At 40.5% G+C, this 22,660-nt stretch overlaps 1 protein-coding gene across 4 annotated transcripts in view; it reads right to left on the bottom strand.

The window, feature by feature from the left end:
* LOC138316446 (EF-hand domain-containing protein D2-like) overlaps positions 1-22,660 on the bottom strand; it is a 60,881-nt gene that overhangs the window by 20,044 nt on the left and 18,177 nt on the right. For 2 of the 4 annotated variants that reach the window (XR_011207654.1, XM_069258150.1), the window contains exons 2-3: positions 11,528-11,663; positions 1,446-1,593 (exon numbers count right to left, since the gene is read on the bottom strand). Coding sequence is in view for 3 of the 4 variants with exons in the window: in XM_069258150.1 (XP_069114251.1) it covers positions 1,446-1,593; positions 11,528-11,663 (284 nt within the window). In the remaining variant the exon portion in view is untranslated. Of the gene's footprint in view, positions 1-1,445; positions 1,594-1,813; positions 6,841-11,527; positions 11,664-11,839; positions 14,397-22,660 lie in introns of those variants that run through there. The other 2 variants (XM_069258143.1, XM_069258159.1) reach the window with 2 other exon arrangements.

Genomic DNA, 22,660 nt, shown 5'->3' with positions numbered 1-22,660 from the left:
ATGAAACAGGACGAGAGAGGGCTAGCAGTCATTATTTTACAAACCAGTGTTAACTTGGTGATGTGCTAAAGATGAATTTATACAAAAGATTCTAATCATGCAGGTATCAGTAAAGACATTTCTGGTTACAAAAGGGTTCCGACACAATTTTAAGATCTTCCTAATCTAGAATCAGACTCAAAGGATTGGGTAAAGTTGACTCTTGGGAGGATTTATAAATACTGTACATATCATTTGAGCTCATCAGAGACTCCATCATAGATTTGGCCACATGTCTAAGCAGGATGTTTCTTATACACTTTATGGCAATTCCTTGACTATACACAGTGATAGCTATTGTCCTACAAGTCTTACATATACATACCTCACTGACACAGTAATGCTGTACTTTATGATACTGATGTAGTAATGACATGGTGTTGATACTACACTTGACCAACCCCCAGACTGACCAATCTGACTGCCCCAATGACTGTTTACATTAACATAATAGCCATCAATAAATGTCTTAATTGTGCTTAATAGATGTGTTAAGGTATGGGCAGAATGGACACTCAATTCCTATATGAGGTCTGGTCAATGTTCATGATGTCTAAGTAGGGAAACTTGTAGTAAACTTTAGGATCCGTAGAGCAAAACCTTACCTATTGGGAGGAATTTACCTCTGAGGTATGTTTTCATTAGATATTGAAACTGACCAGATCTATAAATATAATTAACCTTATCATCTCAAGTGACTCACTGCACATTTCGCCAATGGAACTGGGCATAACCCCAAAATAGACACCGCCATCAAAACAAGAGGAAGTATCTAAAATAGGCAATTTGGTGTATTAACTATAAATGAGATCTGTGTTAACTTCTTGAAATCAAACGTGCTGGATAAGGTTGATGACTGGGCACTAGGCTGCTCAATCGGTAGAGCATCCGGCTAGTGTTCAGAGGTCCAAGGTTCAAGCCCTGGTCGGGCCATGAATTTTTTCTGGTACTTTATCTGTTACTGTGAGCAAACCTTTTTTCAAGCGAGGTGAATAATTTCGGTGAATAATTTTAGCCTATTCGACCTTGATGATCAGGGTCAATCATTTGACCAGACTTGGTTGGATGCCAAACTTGGTAGCCCTCCATCTCTGCATGTCCAATATAAGTATCCTGATCTTTTGGTTATTGAGAATATTTGTTTGAATAAATTACGACATACAAAAATGTGAAGGTTCTGGACAGGGATGATTGTCTGTGACCAGGTGATTGGATTTGTTTTGGAGGTTACAGGTTTAAACCTGATCTGGCCATGCATTTTTTCGCTCTTCATAGTCTTAGAGAGTGAAAACTCACAAGAGAAGTGCAGGTAATCCTTTACATTCACCTTTGAATCATAACTAGAGAGATGTTTGGTTTTCACGTGTGAATCTGTTTGAACTAGTTACCCAGTAAGCACAACATACCTCCCTAAAGCTGATTTTTCCATCGTTGTCCTCATCGACTTCCTTGATCATGGCCTTTAGTCCTAAATGTGTCTGTGCTTCTCCTAACTTCTCCATCATAACCTTCAACTCCTCAAAGTCGATAAATTTGTCTCTGCCGGTGTCATACCTGTAATAAGAATGTACCTTAATTAATCACTGTGTAAAACATTAAAACATTAAAATTAGATAAAACAAAAGATCTTAGAGGGATCATACCACTCATTTATATACCTCTACTTTATTAACGCTATATAAAAGTTACTTGGTTAAATTGACTAGCTCCCTACTTTCTTTCAAAACCCTCGCTCATGATCAGCTGTGTGTTAGTCTTTCGAACTAGCACACCCTGGAAGCTAGCACACACCCGGACTTGGCTATTTCCGCTTAACCAATCAGATTCGAGGTGGGTGGGACTTGTTTCCGATCACACCATCAGTTGCTAGATGATGTAACAATTTGGCGGAGCTAGTTTCGGATCACGCCATCTCCGTTGACATACTCAGACGATGTTAGTATCTAACGGAAACTGTTATCGAACACGTCATCATGTTTATCTTGTAAGAGAGAGGCTTGTGAAAAATGCAATGAGGTCAGAGGAAAATACCTTTTATATGTACAATATGTATATGTACGAACAGTTGTTATGTATATATTTATGCTACCTGTGAGTGGTAAACGTCTCGGAATTTCAACAATACTTGTATATAAATTTAGTTTAGTATTATGCCTAGTGGTATAAATGTTGAAATATTGAGAAATCAAAGCGGAATCAAATTTTAACCTGCGGTTTGAATAGAAGCAGAACAAAACGGACATGGAATCACAATTATTATCTTGGAATAATTTGTATGTCTGAAGATAACATTACTTAGATTGATTACAATGTAAAATTCACTCAATCTCTAATTACCATTGCCGTATGCAACAGGAATATAGCATATGAGAGAAATATATTTTAGTCTAATCATAGCTTGTGTATGTATCGGTATATCAAAACAGTTAAAGTATGGGATTGAGTGATATAGCAAATTTCCCGTTTCCCTCAAACTTGCCTATTTCCCAAGGCTCCTAGACAAGTCTCGGGAAACCAGAAACTTGCTATTTCCCTCAACCCCATACTTTAATTGTATACTATTGTTGTAACGGATTACTGGAGACTTTTGTTCTTTTCCATTTTTGTTTTATTTTCGATTCAACATCTATAAATCCAGTTCACAATAAGTTCACAATCTCTAAATATCTCTTGTACTCAAAGGTTTTTCTCTCTCTGTTTTGTATCTCTTGGCTCCAATTCTCTGTTCTTACTCTCCGCTCTTACTGCTCTTCCTGCTCTTACTCTTCTACTCTTACTGCTCTTCCTGCTCTTACTCTTCTACTCTTACTGCTCTTACTGACTCTTCTGTTCTTACTGACTTGCCACACCTAAATTTACATATATATAAGTTCCTGGTGACCCTCAGAGAAGTCACCCCCTAAGGCTACCTACTAAAACCCAGGCTGACCCCAGAATCCACAACACTGTGCTTCTTATTAAACTTTAAACCTAATTCTTGACAAAACCAATAATGATATTTAAAATCTATAAACCATCATCCCTAGAACACATTCTCTAGATTATAACCATATCAATTTAGATTTACTTTAAACACATCATATTTACTTCATTTACACTTTAATTACTTTTACATACCTCAAATGACTTATAAACTAATACAGTGCTCAAGCTACCGCATTGTTTAAGATAATAAAAACATTTTTATAAACTGCATAACTTACACTTTCAGCTGATATCTATCTTATTCTCTAAATAGTTATTATTAATTAGAAATAGTACATTTAATCTACTAAACAAAAACAACTATTCATAGTGGTAGAGTGTCAAGCCTTATCTTGACCCAGTGGGATGTCTGACCTAACTGACCATCATAATGCTGGCACAGTATGACACTTCCCTTCACAACCCAAATCACAAGCACTTACATAATATACCTGGCTAACAGGATTTACACTACTACACTATGATCAGTAAGAGTGATCTATATGTCTTAGAGGGATCAAAGCACTCACTGTGACCAGTTACAGTGATCTTTAAGTCTTAGAGGGATCATAGCACTACCTGTGACCAGTTAGAGCGATCTGTATGTCTTTAATTAGAGGGACCATAGCACTACCTGTGACCAGTTACAGTGATCTTTAAATCTTAGAGGGACCATAGCACTACCTGTGACCAGTTAGAGCGATCTATATGTCTTAGAGGGACTATAGCACTACCTGTGACCAGTTAGAGCGATCTATATGTCTAAGAGGGACCATAGCACTACCTGTGACCAGTTAGAGCGATCTATATGTCTTGGACGGACCATAGCACTACCTGTGACCAGTTAGAGCGATCTATATGTCTTAGAGGGACCATAGCACTCACTGTGACCAGTTAAAGCGATCTATTTGTCTTAGAGTGACCATATAGCACTACCTGTGACCAGTTAGAGCGATCTATATGTCTTAGAGGGACCATATAGCACTACCTGTGACCAGTTAGAGCGATCTATATGTCTAAGAGGGATCATAGCACTACCTGTGACCAGTTAAAGCGAACTTATAATATGTCTTAGAGGGACCATATAGCACTACCTGTGACCAGTTAGAGCGATCTATATGTCTTAGAGGGACCATATAGCACTACCTGTGACCAGTTGGAGCGATCTATATGTCTTAGAGGGACCATATAGCACTACCTGTGACCAGTTAGAGTGATCTTTATATCTAAGAGGGATCATAGCACTCACTGTGACCAGTTAGAGTGTGATCTTTAAGTCTCAGAGGGACCAAAGCACTCATTGTGACCAGTTAGAGTGATCTTTATGTCTTAGCACTGCTGGGTATCGCCAACAGAAAACTGCATCGCGATATCATCTTTTCAGTGGAAATATCACGATATATCACAATATTTTTCAGTTTTCCACACTGACCTCAAAATGCAAAGTACTAAGTCTTAATTCTTAGGTTTATATGCTTATTGGCAATATATTACATATTGGAACTTGCATATGGTAATTGTCTTTATTTTTCATAACTATTGTTCTGTTGGCATTTGGCGATGCATAAATAAAAACATTAAAATGAAACCAAACATTTGTTTATTGTTATTTATTACATTCAATAACACTAAGAAACTGTATTAAAGTTCAAAGTTCTGAGGTGAATAATACTGAATATTGGCACTTTTGAAGTAACATGAAACTGGCACTATGGAAGTAATATATATATATGAAACTGGCACTTTAGAAGTAATATGAAACTGGCACTTTGGAAGCAATATGAAACTGGCACTTCGGAAGTAATATGAAACTGGCACTTTGGAAGTAATATGAAACTGGCACTTCAGAAGTAATATGAAACTGGCACTTTGGAAGTAATATGAAACTGGCACTTTGGAAGTAATATGAAACTGGCACTTTGGAAGTAATATGAAACTGGCACTTTGGAAGTAATATCACAGTTATCACTAATACAAAACTTGATTGTCTGAGTAATGCCTGTAATGGCTTATTCAGTTAATGAGTAAGTGTTCACAATTTTTTTTTTCAGGAATAAGAGCATGTCCACATGTTTGTCTTTCAAACATGCTCTTTGAGCAGTTACAATATCACCTGCAGTGGAGAAGACTCGCTCCGAGGGAACGCTTGTTCCGGGTATACATAAGTAGCACTTTGCCAAGCGGGCTGTGTATGGAAATTTAAATTCATTTTGTTTCCACCATGTAAGAGGGTTATCCTGAAGAGAAATAGCCGGATTCTGCCTATATGTCATGATCTCCTCATGTATCATATCAAACTTAGATTTTGTAGGGGGATCTACTTTTGTCACAAACACATTCCCAAGTAGGTCTTATAGAGTTGTTGACCCAGAGGATCCTGAGGTTTCACTCTTCATCTTTTTTGGAAGAGGTTGTTACTTCATATGCAGATTCATTTGGTTCTACATCATCCATCCTTGGCAGGTTTGGCAATGTCATCTGATGTTGTGGTTCCGCTTCTAGGCCTGGCTCCACTTTGATCTTTACATGTGTCTGTTCCATCACCCTTTCCACTAGACTTAAATAAACTGAGTTTTTGTCTTCTTCAGTCAAAAAGGGGAGTGTTTTAAACATTGGATCCAGTAAAGTGACCATAGACAGGATATCTTCTTGCTTAGAGTAGCGATCTCTTAGGTCATTAGTGATGATCTTTTTCATGTCCTTTATGGACCTCCCATCGTCGTCTTTCTCTTTCATGATTTCCATCAATTTAAAGTGCAATGATCTGATGACTGAGAGAACTACTTCAGTACAAAGTGTTGTAGTGACTGAGAGAACTACTTCAGTACAAAGTGTTGTAGTGACTAAGAGAACTACTTCAGTACAAAGTGTTGTAGTGACTGACTTCAGTACAAAGTGTTGTAGTGACTGACTTCAGTACAAAGTGTTGTAGTGAGTGACTTCAGTACAAAGTGTTGTAGTGACTGAGAGAACTACTTCAGTACAAAGTGTTGTAGTGACTGAGAGAACTACTTCAGTACAAAGTGTTGTGGTGACTGACTTCAGTACAAAGTGTTGTAGTGACTGAGAGAACTACTTCAGTACAAAGTGGTGTAGTGACTGACTTCAGTACAAAGTGGTGTAGTGACTGACTTCAGTACAAAGTGTTGTAGTGACTGAGAGAACTACTTCAATACAAAGTGTTGTAGTGACTGAAAGAACTACTTTAGTACAAAGTGTTGTAGTGACTGAGAGAACTACTTCAGACAGTACAAAGTGTTGAAGTGACTGAGAGAACTACTTCAGTACAAAGTGTTGTAGTGACTGAGAGAACTACTTCAGTACAAAGTGTTGTAGTGACTGACTTCAGAGGCTTTAACATGTCATTACATCCTCTGCAAGGGTCATCTCCTCATCCGACAAATTGATGAAGTCTTTTTCCTTGACTTTCCCCATATCCTTAGATCTCAGGGTAGCTACCACATCACACTGCATTTCCAGAAAGCGGTCCACAAGCGCTGTTCCACCTAGTAGGGACATCAATGACAAGTTTGTGGCCTGGAAGGGACAAGAGGTCTGCTTGGGTTTTAAGTAAAGCATTTGCTGTCGTGCTACGATGAAAAAAGGCCACTGTTTTCCGTATCTTTGCTAGAAGATGTGAGATAGCTTTCACCTTTAGACTTTTCTGTGCATCTAAGTTTATTGTATGTGCAAAACACTTGAAATGCATGGTACAACCTAGTATCTCTCCAGCTTTGACAATGTTACTGGCATTATCAGACACAATAGGTGGGATTGGATCAGAGGGAATACCCCATTCCTTAAATGCATCCAGGAGAACATGGGCAAGGTTTTCACCTGGAACAAGAAAGGACTTAATTTCATTTTTGTTTTCCTCTAAACCATAAACAATATAATAGGTTCAGTAATTCAAGCGTTTTTATCTAAAATATAAAAAAAATCTACTTCAGAAGTTCAGAATATACTATCATTTAATGATCAATAATCCATATTAAAAACAATTAAAAGCCTAGAGCACATCCTCTCTTCGTGTGAAGTGGCACTGGCTCAAGGGCGATACACATGGAGGCATGACCAGGTGTTAAGGAAGCTTGCGGACACCTTGGAAAGAGAGAGAGGGAAAGGGAATACAGAAAGGACCAACATTCATCCAGTTTCAAAAGGAGGGGCAAACATCAACGAAACCAACTAGAAAGACAAACCTAGGCATCCTAGGATGTGCAGGAGACTGGGAGATGCGTGTGGACCTGGGGAAGAAGTTGGCCTTCCCAGAGGTGGTGACAGCACTAAGACCAGACATAGTGCTTGTATCTTCTAGCAAGAAGAAACTGGTAATGGTGGAACTGACTGTGCCCTGGGAGACAAGATGCGAATCGGCGCATGAGCGGAAAAGGACTAAGTATGCAGAGTTGGCCGACTAGTGCGGAAAAAAAGGCTGGCAGGCATGGAACTTCCCAGTCGAGGTAGGCTGTCAGGGATTTCCCAGTCAATCATGCTGGAGGATGTTAGGAGCCCTCGGCATCACGGGAAAATCGAGGAAGACTGCCATTAAAGAGTTGGGGAATGAGGCAGAGAGAGCATCCCGCTGGCTGTGGATACAAAGAGGCGACAGTAGCTGGAAGCCAACCGTCGAAGAGTAGGGACTGATTACCCCTACTGACCCACCATCCGGAGAGAGTTCCAGGATAAGGGTTGAAACCCTTGAAGATGGATGGACCTGGCTGATGATGACGACGACGGTTGAGCAGCAACACAAACAGCTGTATTTAGGTAATATTCTACATCTGGAGGAATCCAGTGGCTACTAGGAATGACTAGTTGGCAACCGCAAATAGGGCGGTGACTTCTGGAAAGACAGGTGACATTCGGGAAAGACCGAAGCGAGGCATTTAGGGTTGGCAGCCCGAAGATGACGTCTTTATGAAAAGACACCTCAAGCAAGCTACAACAAGGAATACAGAGAAACACCCTCAGGGTCTTCCGAGAGGGGGGAGGATGAAAGACCCAACAGGACTGATATAACGGAAACGACCAGGCTTGTCCAAACGACATTGACAGGAGAGAAAGAAGGGGAAGTGAAATGCTGAAATGCCATTGTGGGAAGATTTGCAAGAATATAAAAGGACTGCGAATCCACCAAGCAAGGGCGAAGTGTAAGAAGGTAGAAACTCAGAGGCAGCGCACAGCAGAAGCTGATGAGACGAAGGAGGATCTTGGTCAGGAGGCACACCATAGTACCGAGGACCTCACAGCCCCAGAGGAGCGACCAGATGACACAATGTATCCAGTGGTGGACGACGCAACGCCAACACAGCAAGATCTTCTTCAAAAAAGACTGAACAAGGTGAAATGGCCAGGCATGGGCAGCACGGAATGGAACTCACTAGATGAGGACCCAGAGCATATTTTGGAAACATCACTGACTGGTAGTGTGGAGAGGAAGCTAGAGACAATGGCAAGGCTAGTGTATACCATCGGAGTACAAAGATTTGGAATAAGTGCCAACAAGAGAGCGCCTGCGAATGACTCAGTGGTTACACCCAACAGAAGAGAGACAGAAATACAACAGATACGAGTTGAGCTAAGAGCTTTAACAAGAAGATACAGAAGATCTTCTGAGGAAGAGAAAGAAGGGCTCAGTCAAATCAGGGACCATCTAAGAGACCGACTTAAGGAGCTGAGGAAAGTAGAAAAAATTTGAAAGGTAAGACGAGATAAGGCCAAGAAAAGAGCAGCATTCATAGCAAACCCATACAAGTTCACGGCAGCAGTGCTAGAAGGGAAAAGATCAGGTAGACTGCAGTGCCATAAGGACGAAGTAGAAGAACATCTCAAGGCAACGCATGGGGATGAGAGAAGAGAGGAAAATTTGGGGCCAAATGAGTGAATAGATCCTGTAAACCTTCCAGATAGACCAATGGATATAAGGGAACCAACAATGAAGGAAGTTTCAGAAGTTGTGAAGAAGGCAAGGGCAGCATCAGCACCAGGACCAAATGGCATTCCATACAAGGTGTATAAGAAATGTCCCAAGCTCCTACACAGACTTTGGAAATTGATGAAAGTGGTCTGGAGGAAAGGTAGGATACCATCATGCTGGCAAGCTGCAGAGGGCTGCTTTGTCCCAAAGGAGGAAAACTCTAAAGGGTTAGGTCAGTTCAGAACAATCTCATTGCTGAATGTGGAAGGAAAGATCTTCTTCTCTATATTGGCCAGGCGAATGACAACATACATGACTTCTAACGAGTATGTGGATACATCAGCACAGAAAGGTTGGGTACCCGGTTTTTCTGGATGTGTGGAACATACAAGTGTGTTAAGTCAACTGATCAGGGAAGCGAAGGTGAACCGTGGAGATCTGACAGTAGTATGGCTTGACCTGGCAAATGCGTATGGCACCGTCCCACACAAACTGATAGAGAGAGCTCTGGAACAGTACCAGATCCCAGAGAAGGTGAAGGGAATCATCCAAAGCTATTTCCAAGGAATTCATCTGCGATTTGCGGTCAAGGACTATGTAACATCATGGCAGAAATTGGAGAAGGGAATAGTGACAGGCTGCACAATTTCTGTAGTGTTGTTCATTATGGCTATGAACATGATTATCGAAGCAGGGAAAAGAGAGACAAGAGGCCCGCTGTCTAGGACCAACATCAGACAACCACCGAGCAGGGGATTCATGGATGATCTAACAATCACCGCAACAACGCATGTCCAAGCAAGGTGGATCCTAACAGCATTTGAGGATACAGTATATTGGGCCAGGATGAAATTTAAGCCAGTCAAATCCAGATGCCTGATCCTGAAGAAAGGCCGAGTGACTAGACAATTTCGACTTTTTATTCAGGGAGAGGAAATTCCATCTATAGTGGGAAATCCTATCAAATGTCTTGGAAAATGGTACGATGACAGTTTGAAAGACTCCAACAACAACAGCAAGGTAGAGCAGCAAGTATGTGAAGGACTGAGGAATATCGACAAAACAGGCCTACCAGGAAATTTCAAGGCATGGATATTCCAACAGAGACTCCTGCCACGACTATCCTGGCCATTGATGTTATACGAGATCTCTGTATCAAAAGTCGAGGGACTTGAGAGGAGAATAAGTAAACATCTCCGGAGATGGCTAGGGGTTCCTCAGTGCTTCTCATCAACAGGACTATACAGCCGGACATCAAAACTTCAGCCCCAATTAACATCATTAGTGGAGGAGTTTAAGACCGGGAAAGCAAGACTTGTCATGACACTCAAAGACTCCAGGGACGAGAAAGTAAGACAAGCAGGAGTAGAGGTGAGAACAGGAAGGAGGTGGTCAGCCAGCAAGGCTGTATCTGAGGCAGAGAGCAGACTTCGACACAAGGATATTGTTGGGACAGTCTGCATAGGAAGACAGGGGTTGGGAAGAGGTCAGACAACTAGATGGAAAGAAACCAACGTAACTGAGAGAAGACAGCAAGTACAGAGAGAGATCAGGCAACAAGAAGAAGAGGCAAGGAGAGTAAAAGCAGTAGAAATGGGAAGTCAGGGGGCATGGACCAGGTGGGAAACAGGAGAGGAAATTGTCCTGGGCAGAAATCTGGAAATACACGCCATGGCAGCTCCAGTTAATCTTGAGAGCAGCAAACGATGTACTTCCAAAACCTACCAATCTTCACAGATGGGGACTGGTGGAAGATCCAACATGTCAGCAGTGTGACAGGGCTGGAAGCCTAGAGCACATCCTCTCTTCGTGTGAAGTAGCACTGGCTCAAGGACGATACACATGGAGGCATGACCAGGTGTTAAGGAAGCTTGCGGACACCTTGGAATGAGAGAGAAAAAAGGGAAAGGGAATACAGAAAGGACCAACATTCATCCAGTTTCAAAAGGAGGGGCAAACATCAACGAAACCAACTAGAAAGACAAACCTAGGCATCCTAGGATGTGCAGGAGACTGGGAGATGCGTGTGGACCTGGGGAAGAAGTTGGCCTTCCCAGAGGTGGTGGAGACAGCACTAAGACCAGACATAGTGCTTGTATCTTCTAGCAAGAAGAAACTGGTAATGGTGGAACTGACTGTGCCCTGGGAGACAAGATGCGAATCGGCGCATGAGCGGAAAAGGACTAAGTATGCAGAGTTGGCCGACGAGTGCGGAAGAAAAGGCTGGCAGGCATGGAACTTCCCAGTCGAGGTAGGCTGTCGGGGATTTCCCAGTCAATCATGCTGGAGGATGTTAGGAGCCCTCGGCATCACGGGAAAATCGAGAAAGACTGCCATTAAAGAGTTGGGGAATGGGGCAGAGAGAGCATCCCGCTGGCTGTGGATATGAAGAGGCGATAGTAGCTGGAAGCCAACCGTCGAAGAGTAGGGACTGATCACCCCTACTGACCCACCATCCGGAGAGAGTTCCAGGATAAGGGTTGAAACCCTCGAAGATGGATGGACCTGGCTGATGACGACGACGGTTGAGCAGCAACACAAACAGCTGCATTTAGGTAATAATGAGATTTTCTTTATTTAATTATTGCGTTGCATGTCGCATACCTGTATGGCTTTCTTCCAAGACTCTGGTTTGCAAGACAAAGTTTTTTATTTCCCAATTCCCTGTGACATGTAAGGATGTTACTGTAATATGGGACTGTGTTGCCCTTGAAGTCCACCCATCTGTTGTTATTGCAACCTGTAATTAAATTTATAATCATCTTATCAATAATATTCATCAAAAACTAAATCTAGATGAAAAGGAGAACAAAAAATCTTCATGATCTTGGTATAATTTTTAATTCATAGTGTATTCAGTTTTTGAATCTCATTTCTCCACTTTCAATGTGTCTAATGATTGATTTTGTAACTGACCTGTTCAGCTGAACTAAGTTCCTTCAGTACTATCTGTTTTGTTTCGTTATAGAGGCGGGGGATTATTGCTTCTGAGAACCGTTTACGTCCTGGCACGTAGTACCGTGGGTCCAAACTTTTTGTAAAGTCTTTAAACTTTGGGGACTCCACCTTACTATATGGTCGTAAATCCTTAACTATAAATCTCGCCAATCTCCCGGTAATTTCTAGGGCTCTGGGCGACTGTGGCGGATATCTAGCAGCAACCATGGCTGTTAGGGTACGCTGACCTGTTACACACACTGTAGATTGCTTCTTTGTACCAGCCCTGGCCAGCAAATTGTCCAAATTTATTTCAGGATGGTGCAGACGAACGTGTGAAAACATATTGGTGGTGCCGCCAGGGTTCTTCACATCTTGATTACAAGTGTTACATGATACCGTATCTTTAACTATCTTTCCTTCCACTTCTTTCAGTGAAAAATGTTCCCATATTTTACTTTTTCCTTTGGTGTTTTTCACGTAATTGACACTTTCCTCCGCCATGATTTTTGAATCTAGTGACCTAGATGACACCGACGCTTGCATAAAGCTTACAGTCGTATAGGATTGAAGCATTTGAGTGATTACGATTACAATAGAAAGTGAAAGTAGAAAAACCGGAAAAAACCGGTCTTGCACTTTGTGTACCGATATATTGCACCGACTGCCTTGTATCATGATAAACCCATTTTTCGATAATACCGCTCAGCATTATGTCTTAGAGGGATCATAGCACTCACTGTGACCAGTTAGAGTGATCTTTATGTCTTAGAGGGATCATAGCACTTACTGTGACCAGTTAGAGAGATCTTAATGTCTTAGAGAGATCATAGCACTCACTGTGACCAGTTACAGTGATCTTTAAGTCTTAGAGGGACCAAAGCACTCATTGTGACCAGTTAGAGTGACTTTATGTCTTAGAGGGGTCATAGCACTCACTGTGACCAGTAAGAGTGATCTACAGTCAAACCTCGATGATTCGAACTCCGATGAATCAAATTTCTCGCTGTATCGAACTTTTTGTTTGGTCCCGAATTTTTTCACTGTATAACATTACTAACTAGCCCATGTATGAATCGAAGTTTTATGAATCGAAGTTCTCGATGTATCGAACTTTTTTTATGGACCATTTGTTATAGAATCATAGGTAACTGACATTCAATGATTCGAATAAAAATTTACCTGTACAGATCAGGTGTTCGCTGATACCCCGCAGCATGCTGTCACACCTAGCTGTCTCGCGACGGCCCTTCGTCGGACAATAGGGATTATGACAGCTTGTGTTGCTTGCTTGATATCATCAAGATAATTAATATCACTGATCAGGCCGATACCTGTCATAATCCCTATTGTCCTTAGAGGGACAATAGGGATTATGACAGCTTGTGTTGCTTGCTTGATATCATCAAGATAATTAATATCACTGATCAGGCCGATACCCGGTGCTTTGTTTTTACAAACTGCGTTAGTACGGCAAAGATACAGTTACTCGTTTTTTATGTTTGCCGCCGCCATTGGTAGCGGTTTGTAGAATTTACAGAACGGTAAATAGAGAGCGACATTATTAGTAACTCATACTAAAAACTGTTACATTGCAAAACTTTGGCAAAAATACTGGAGCAAATCAATCATTCTAAATCGAAGTATTTTGTAGGTGTTGTAGCGCTTTCGGTTCCTCCTTTTTTTAGTTTTGTTTTTACAACGTGTTTTCGTTTTTATATTCATTCCGCAATATTAACCATCGCTTAAATAGTCACCAAACGAACACATGTACATTGTGTACATGGGTTAGGCCTTGTACACGTAAGTCTTGTTTATAAAATACATATGTATTGCTCACGACATTAATACATGTGATTAATTGCATACTTCGTTTTTATTTTGTTTTGCTTGTGGTAAATACAATGATTATAAAGTTTACGGAACGGAGACGACATGTACACAACTACCACAGTTGGTCATGGTAAAAAAAACATCGGTCTAATTTCAACCATAAATAATACGAAATCTCGATGTTTCGAAGTTTTTCTGACGATCCCTTGAACTTCGATACATCGAGGTTTGACTGTATATGTCTTAGAGGGACCATAGCACTCACTGTGACCAGTTAGAGTGATCTTTATGTCTTAGAGGGATCATAGCACTCACTGTGACCAGTTAGAGTGATCTTTATGTCTTAGAGGGATAATAGCACTACCTGTGACCAGTTAGAGTGATCTATATGTCTTAGAGGGATAATTGCACTCACTGTGACCAGTTAGAGTGATCTATAAGTCTTAGAGGGATCATAGCACTCACTGTGACCAGTTAGAGTGATCTATATGTCTTAGGGGGATAATAGCACTCACTGTGACCAGTTAGAATGATCTTTAAGTCTTAGAGGGACCAAAGCACTCATTGTGACCAGTTAGAGTGATCTTTATGTCTTAGAGGGATAATAGCACTCACTGTGACCAGTTAGAGTGATCTTTAAGTCTTAGAGGGATCATAGCACTTACTGTGACCAGTTAGAGAGATCTTTAAGTCTTAGAGGGACCAAAGCACTCACTGTGACCAGTTAGAGTGATCTTTATGTCTTAGAGGGATAATAGCACTCACTGTGACCAGTTAGAGTGATCTTTATGTCTTAGAGGGATAATAGCACTACCTGTGACCAGTTAGAGTGATCTTTATGTCTTAGAGGGATAATAGCACTCACTGTGACCAGTTAGAGTGATCTATATGTCTTAGGGGGATAATAGCACTCACTGTGACCAGTTTAGAATGATCTTTAAGTCTTGGAGGGATAATAGCACTCACTGTGACCAGTTAGAGTGATCTTTATGTCTTAGAGGGATCATAGCACTCAATGTGACCAGTTAGAGTGATCTATATGTCTTAGAGGGATAATAGCACTCACTGTGACCAGTTAGAGTGATCTTTAAGTCTTAGAGGGATCATAGCACTTACTGTGACCAGTTAGAGAGATCTTTAAGTCTTAGAGGGACCAAAGCACTCATTGTGACCAGTTAGAGTGATCTTTATGTCTTAGAGGGATAATAGCACTCACTGTGACCAGTTAGAGTGATCTTTAAGTCTTAGAGGGATCATAGCACTTACTGTGACCAGTTAGAGTGATCTTTAAGTCTTAGAGGGATCATAGCACTTACTGTGACCAGTTAGAGAGATCTTTAAGTCTTAGAGGGACCAAAGCACTCATTGTGACCAGTTAGAGTGATCTTTATGTCTTAGAGGGATAATAGCACTCACTGTGACCAGTTAGAGTGATCTTTAAGTCTTAGAGGGATCATAGCACTTACTGTGACCAGTTAGAGTGATCTTTAAGTCTTAGAGGGATCATAGCACTCACTGTGACCAGTTAGAGTGATCTTTATGTCTTAGAAGGATAATAGCACTACCTGTGACCAGTTAGAGTGATTCCAACAGACACAGCAGCCATTTTGGATGGTGACTGTTTTGGCGGGAAACATATAGAAGTCATGTGACTCATGTTGTCGGGAAGTGAAACCATGGTCAACCATGGTTAACCATGGTCAAACATGGTTGAAGAATATCAACATCATCTCAACCACGGATGACCATGGTCATAATTTATCCATGGTTAAAATATGAAGTGAAACCATGGTCAACCATGGTTTACCATGGTCAAACATGGTTGAAGGATATCAACATTAGCTCAACCATGGTTGACCATGGTCATAAATTTAACCATGGTTAACCACGGTTACTACCATGGTTAAAATATGCCGAAACCATGTCTAACCATGGTAAAACCATGGTTAAATATGGTTAACCTTACTGACCATGGTTAACCATGGTCACCAATTGACAGGGGTAGCACTCACTGTGACCAGTTAGAGTGATCTTTATGTCTTAGAGGGATAATAGCACTACCTGTGACCAGTTAGAGTGATCTTTATGTCTTAGAGGGATAATAGCACTACCTGTGACCAGTTAGAGTGATCTATATGTCTTAGAGGGATAATAGCACTCACTGTGACCAGTTAGAATGATCTTTAAGTCTTGGAGGGATAATAGCACTCACTGTGACCAGTTAGAGTGATCTTTATGTCTTAGAGGGATCATAGCACTTACTGTGACCAGTTAGAGTGATCTTTAAGTCTTAGAGGGATCATAGCACTTACTGTGACCAGTTAGAGAGATCTTTAAGTCTTAGAGGGACCAAAGCACTCATTGTGACCAGTTAGAGTGATCTTTATGTCTTAGAGGGATAATAGCACTACCTGTGACCAGTTAGAGTGATCTTTATGTCTTAGAGGGATAATAGCACTCACTGTGACCAGTTAGAGTGATCTATATGTCTTAGGGGGATAATAGCACTCACTGTGACCAGTTAGAATGATCTTTAAGTCTTGGAGGGATAATAGCACTCACTGTGACCAGTTAGAGTGATCTTTATGTCTTAGAGGGATCATAGCACTCAATGTGACCAGTTAGAGTGATCTATATGTCTTAGAGGGATAATAGCACTCACTGTGACCAGTTAGAGTGATCTTTAAGTCTTAGAGGGATCATAGCACTTACTGTGACCAGTTAGAGAGATCTTTAAGTCTTAGAGGGACCAAAGCACTCATTGTGACCAGTTAGAGTGATCTTTATGTCTTAGAGGGATAATAGCACTCACTGTGACCAGTTAGAGTGATCTTTAAGTCTTAGAGGGATCATAGCACTTACTGTGACCAGTTAGAGTGATCTTTAAGTCTTAGAGGGATCATAGCACTCACTGTGACCAGTTAGAGTGATCTATATGTCTTAGAGGGATAATTGCACTCACTGTGACCAGTTAGAGTGATCTTTAAGTCTTAGAGAGATCATAGCACTCACTGTGACCAGTTAGAGTGATCTTTATGTCTTAGAGAGATCATAGCACTCACTGTGACCAGTTAGAGTGATCTTTATGTCTTAGAGAGATCATAGCACTCACTGTGACCAGTTAGAGTGATCTTTAAGTCTTAGAGGGATCATAGCACTTACTGTGACCAGTTAGAGAGATCTTTAAGTCTTAGAGGGACCAAAGCACTCATTGTGACCAGTTAGAGTGATCTTTATGTCTTAGAGGGATAATAGCACTCACTGTGACCAGTTAGAGTGATCTTTAAGTCTTAGAGGGATCATAGCACTTACTGTGACCAGTTAGAGAGATCTTTAAGTCTTAGAGGGACCAAAGCACTCATTGTGACCAGTTAGAGTGATCTTTATGTCTTAGAGGGATAATAGCACTCACTGTGACCAGTTAGAGTGATCTGTCAACCACAAACCTAGGGTCCACTTGTAACTTGTAACCCAGAGAAGGTTGACTATCTGTAGAACATCAAACCCCTTAAACCTATCTATATCCCATTCATTTAGACAAATGTAATTTGTTCTCATAAGTAGTACCTAACCAATCTTTATATAATTACTTATTATATTTTTATTTTCACCATTACAAATGTTCACAATGTAACATCAATTCTACTTTTACTAAGTTTGTATGCTAACTGTGTGGGTTTTTAGTTGTTGGTTTTTTATAATGTTTCTAGGTTTTCTTTTTGGTTATTTTGTAATTACTTTGAACAGTGTTTGCTAAGAAAAAGCAACACAGCATTTTAAAGGAATTTCCTTAACTTTAGGAAAACAGACAAACAAATGAAAGAAATCTTTAAATGTAAATTTGCTCCCCAGCATCTAACAAGTTCACCTTTTAACATTTGAATTCCTGATAAAACTGCACAATATCTCCCTCACACAGAGCGGTATACAGCTATTGATTCAAACTCTACAGAAAAGTGTCATCACTTACAGAAACAATGTTGGGTTCTATTTTAGGTCTAATAAAGCTTAACTTACAAAATCAACTTTTACATCCATCTAATTTAGTGTATTTACTCTTAATCTGAAAACAATCAAATCTATGAAAGGAAAAATGTGTGAGATCTCTGAGACTATCAATGGCATAGTTTTAGATTGTACTGTACTAGATACCATAGCAGACCTACCAAGTAACAAGGGCACCTGCTGCCAAAGGCCTATTATGGACCACGAAGCCCCTACCATATTCATGATACTGTAGGTCTTGGTTAAAAAATAATATTATAAAACAACTATGTACTGTTGCTTTTTGTTTCAATGAGTTTTAATAAAATCATTTAATCCACGTATGTATGTTATGTGATTTTGTTTAAATAACTATTCCATTTTGACAAAATGACAAGTACTTTGTACAATTGGAGACGGACATTATCACAGCTATCTTTGAAAGCCCCATGGGAAATTAGCTGTATGGTTTGTGACCCAAATGCATTATTTGAGTACAGACTGATGTACAGTATTGTATGTGTTGTATGCAGTGTGGTGTGTAGCTGTCATTACCAATGTGTATCAGCTGCAGGTTATACTGTACAACACCACCAACTAGCATCACTCCGTAAGACTGCCATCAATCATATCTACGACATCTCTCCACTTCGCAATACAATCTCCTGTAGTAAAGCAATCCTAACAAGACCTCTTGTTTTAACACTTATTCAAAGACACTTAGAAGTGGCAAAGAAAAGACATTAAACTTAGTGATAATTAGAGCTGAGAATCAGGGAAACTAAACAAAGAACCGTCATTATGGTGTCCTCGTCTTTGTATCAATAGAATTCCTTGTACACCACTCAATATACCACTTAGGGACAGTTAATTCAATATGAGGTTAACAACATGTCATCATTAACTCAAATGATATGTCAAAAAACAATTGATCTTTCCGGAGTATAGACTAATGCATATATATTGGTTGAGTAAATTTCAAGGATGGTTCGGGATATGTAATGGGCAAAACACAGAGCCACAAAGTGTGGCTTTATCAACTGCCCCTCCTCGTTAGTCACATAGTGCTGTTGGTATGAAAAGTCAAATATGATATATATCAAGCTAACAATCAAAAGCAAACAAAGTAAAATTAATTTTGTCCTTGTTAAAATCTCAAAACGACAAAATAATGTACATGTATTTATGCAATCACCAAAACTACATATATGGTAGTATATATATCTATACATTATTTTCCGTAATCAGTGCTCCGTGATTCCAATATCAGAGTAAAACAGAATCTTTTTGTCAACATTGTAAATTTAATCATGGACAGAAAATAATAAAAGCACAGCAATAAGAACTTATATTTTCATACACATTTATTGATAGAGCACAGTGAGCTTTCATCTGCCTCCTAATCCTGTCACATCCTCATATGACCTTGGCTGTTAAACAAACACCAAACACATCTAGAGCTATACTTTATACACTGCCCTCCAAAAGTTCTGTTACAACTCTCTTAATTCTGTATAAAATCATTTTTGACAAAATTATTGGGGATAGAATTTTTTTTGTCATTTGTTTTAAATGACGTAAAGGGGGATAATGTTACTTTGGTGTTTTAACACAAATTTTTTTCCTAATAAAGTCCTAAAACAGGTTTTTATTAATAATTCAATTATTTCATATTTCATATAGACCTATCAAATGCCTAAGAATAGTAAAACAAACTCACATATGGACAGTATTTCCATGGAAATTTAATTTAAAATGACAAAATTAATCACTGCTCACCATGTGTCATCTTTTTTGTTATTCTTAAAGTATGATTTAATTATGAAAAATTTCATGTAACAAAATGCAGCGATTATCTAGAGAAGACCGTTTCCAGTGTGTTTTTTACCATCGCAACGGTGTACCGGCGGCACAAACTGTAAGGATACTTGGAACTAGCAGGTAAGTGATCATAGTTTACCTTGAAACCTTTGATGATTTTGCAATTCATTATTTGGTATGCAGTTTAAAGTTTGACCATTTCTCTTTTGTTACAGACAGAACGTGCACAGGGCTATTAAAAGATTCCAAGATACGGGTAACTATGAGGATCGGGAACGTTCTGGTCGGCCACGTATTTCTACGGATCGGTATTACAGATTGCTAGTCCGGGCCAGTCTAAGAAATCGTAGGGAGACCGTTCCTGAACTTCGAACTGAATGGATCCAAACTGGTGTTGTGGCATCCAATACAACAGTGAGGAGAAGATTACACAATTCAGGGTTAAAGGGTTGTGTTGCTGCCAAAAAACCACTCTTAACAGTTACTCATCGTCAGAAGAGGTTGGCATTTGCACAGAATAACGCAAATTGGACCCGGGTGGACTGGTCAACAGTTCTATGGACTGATGAGTCGAGATTCACTCTCTTCCAAACAGATGGCAGAACGTATGTGAGAAGATGAGTGAATGAACATTACATCACGAGTGTGTAGTGCCTACCGTTAAGTTTGGTGGGGGTGGTGTGACGGTTTGGGACGCTATGTCTTTCCGAGGGACTGGATATATTCCTCCTTTGAAAGGAAATCTCAACGGAATAAAGTACATTGACATTTTAGAGAACAGTGCAATACCATCAGCACATCTGCTAGGCTACGGCAATAACTTTTTCTTCCAGAATGATGGTGCCCCATGCCACAGAGCCCGTATAGTAACTGAATGGAAGGATGAAAACAGTATTCAGTCTTTGGAATGGCCCCCACAATCCCCTGACCTGAACCCAATTGAAAACCTGTGGAAAGATCTTGGTATGGAAGTCCACAAGCACAAGTGCGGAAACCTTGGGGAACTGGAAGCTGCATTGAAGCTAGCATGCGATGAGATACCTGCTAGAAGATGTAGAACATTGATCAGAAGTATGCCTGACCGCATACAGGCAGTACTTAGAGCACGTGGAGGATATACCAAATATTAACAGAATAACAAGATTTTTGATTTTTAACAAATATTCCAATTTCATTGCAATACATGAACTCAGGGCTATTGCATTATCATGAAAAATTGTATTTGGACAATAAAATATTCATGTGATAACTAAATGAATATTGAAATTATATTTTTTTTAATTTATCTATAAAAAATGCATGTGTAACAGAACTTTTGGAGGGCAGTGTATAATTGGGTCATGTTACCAGCCAGTATCAAATACAAAGTCTAGTAAGCCATTTTTGTTTTAACCCTAATCATCCATAGTTGTAATACCATTGCTACAGGGTATAAAAGCATGCAAACTGTCAGCTGAAACTTTCTTTTTATACCTTCTGTAGATAATGTTACATGTTGGAGGACACCTAGTGACAGATGTCAAGTGACCTATACACACTCACTATTAACCACTACAGATAACCTGTGGAGATACCCACCTATAATCTTACAACAACCTCTCTACAGCATCTACTCAGGCATGACCAAGCAGATACCACCCAAACTCAGTATCAGGCCTGCTCTCTCTCATTGCAGAAGTTATCCTTCTTATATTTTCCCTTTGTATTCTGCCCATCTCTTCACATCTCTCTCTGGCAGTAACCACTCGAACCAGACCTGCTCTCTCTGCCAAGCTACCATTACCTAACACCGTCTAACACAACTATTAGCTACCATGGACACCACAACCATTAGCTACCATGGTCACCACAACCATTAACTACCACGGTCACCACAACCATTAGCTACCATGGTCACCAGTGACCACAACCATTAGCAACCATGGTCACCATAACCATTATTTTAGCTACCACGGTCATCACAACCATTAGCTACCACGGACATCACAACTATTAGCTACCATGGACACCACAACCATTAGCTACAATGGTCACCACAACCATTAGCTACCACGGTCAAAACAACCATTAGCTACCATGGTCACCAGTGACCACAACCATTAGCTACCATGGTCACCACAACCATTAGCAACCACGGTCACCACAACCATTAGCTACTATGGTCACCAGTGACCACAACCATTAGCTACCATGGTCATCAGAACCATTAGCTACCACAGTCACCACAACCATTAGCTACCACGGACACCACAACCATTAGCTACAACAGTCACCACAACCTTCAGCTACCATGGCTACCACAACCAAGATACCATGGTCACCACAACCATTAGCTACCAAGGTCACCATAACCATTAGCTACCATGGTCACAAGTGACCACAACCATAAGCTACCAAGGTCACCACAAACATTAGCTACTACAGACACAACAACCATTTGCTACCATGGTCACCACAACCATTAGCTATCATGGCTATCACAACCATGCTACCATGGTCACCACAACCATTAGCTACCACAGACACCAAAACCAGTAGCTACCATGGTCACCACAATCATTAGCTACCATGGCCTCCACAACCAAGTGACCATGGTCACCACAACCAAGTTACCATGGTCACCACAACCAAGTTATCATGGCTACCACAACCATTAAACCATGGACACCACAACCATTAGCTACCATGGTCATCACAACCATTAGCTACCATGGTCACCACAACCATTTTACCATGGTCACCACAACCAAGTTACCATGGCCATACAACCATTAACTACCATGGTCATCCCCACCAAGTTACTATGGTCACCGCAACCATTTTACCATGGTCAACCCCACCAAGTTATTATGATCACCACTACCAAGACACTATGGTCACCACAACCAAGATACCAGAGTTACCACCACCAAGTAACCATGGTCGCCAACACCAAGTTACTATGATCACCACCACCAAGTTACCATGGTCACCCCCACAAAGTTGCTATGATCACCACCACCAAGTTACCATGGTCACCCCCACAAGGTTGCTATGATCACCACCACCAAGTTACCATGGTCACCACAACCAAGTTACCATGGTCACCACAACCAAGTTATCATGGCTACCACAACCATTAAACCATGGACACCACAACCATTAGCTACCATGGTCATCACA

Source organism: Argopecten irradians, chromosome 1 (assembly GCF_041381155.1).
Source record: "Argopecten irradians isolate NY chromosome 1, Ai_NY, whole genome shotgun sequence".
In the NCBI taxonomy this organism is placed as follows: domain Eukaryota; kingdom Metazoa; phylum Mollusca; class Bivalvia; order Pectinida; family Pectinidae; genus Argopecten; species Argopecten irradians.
The sequence above is the reverse complement of the archived record's forward strand: the minus strand, read 5'-3'. Positions and strand labels throughout refer to the sequence as shown.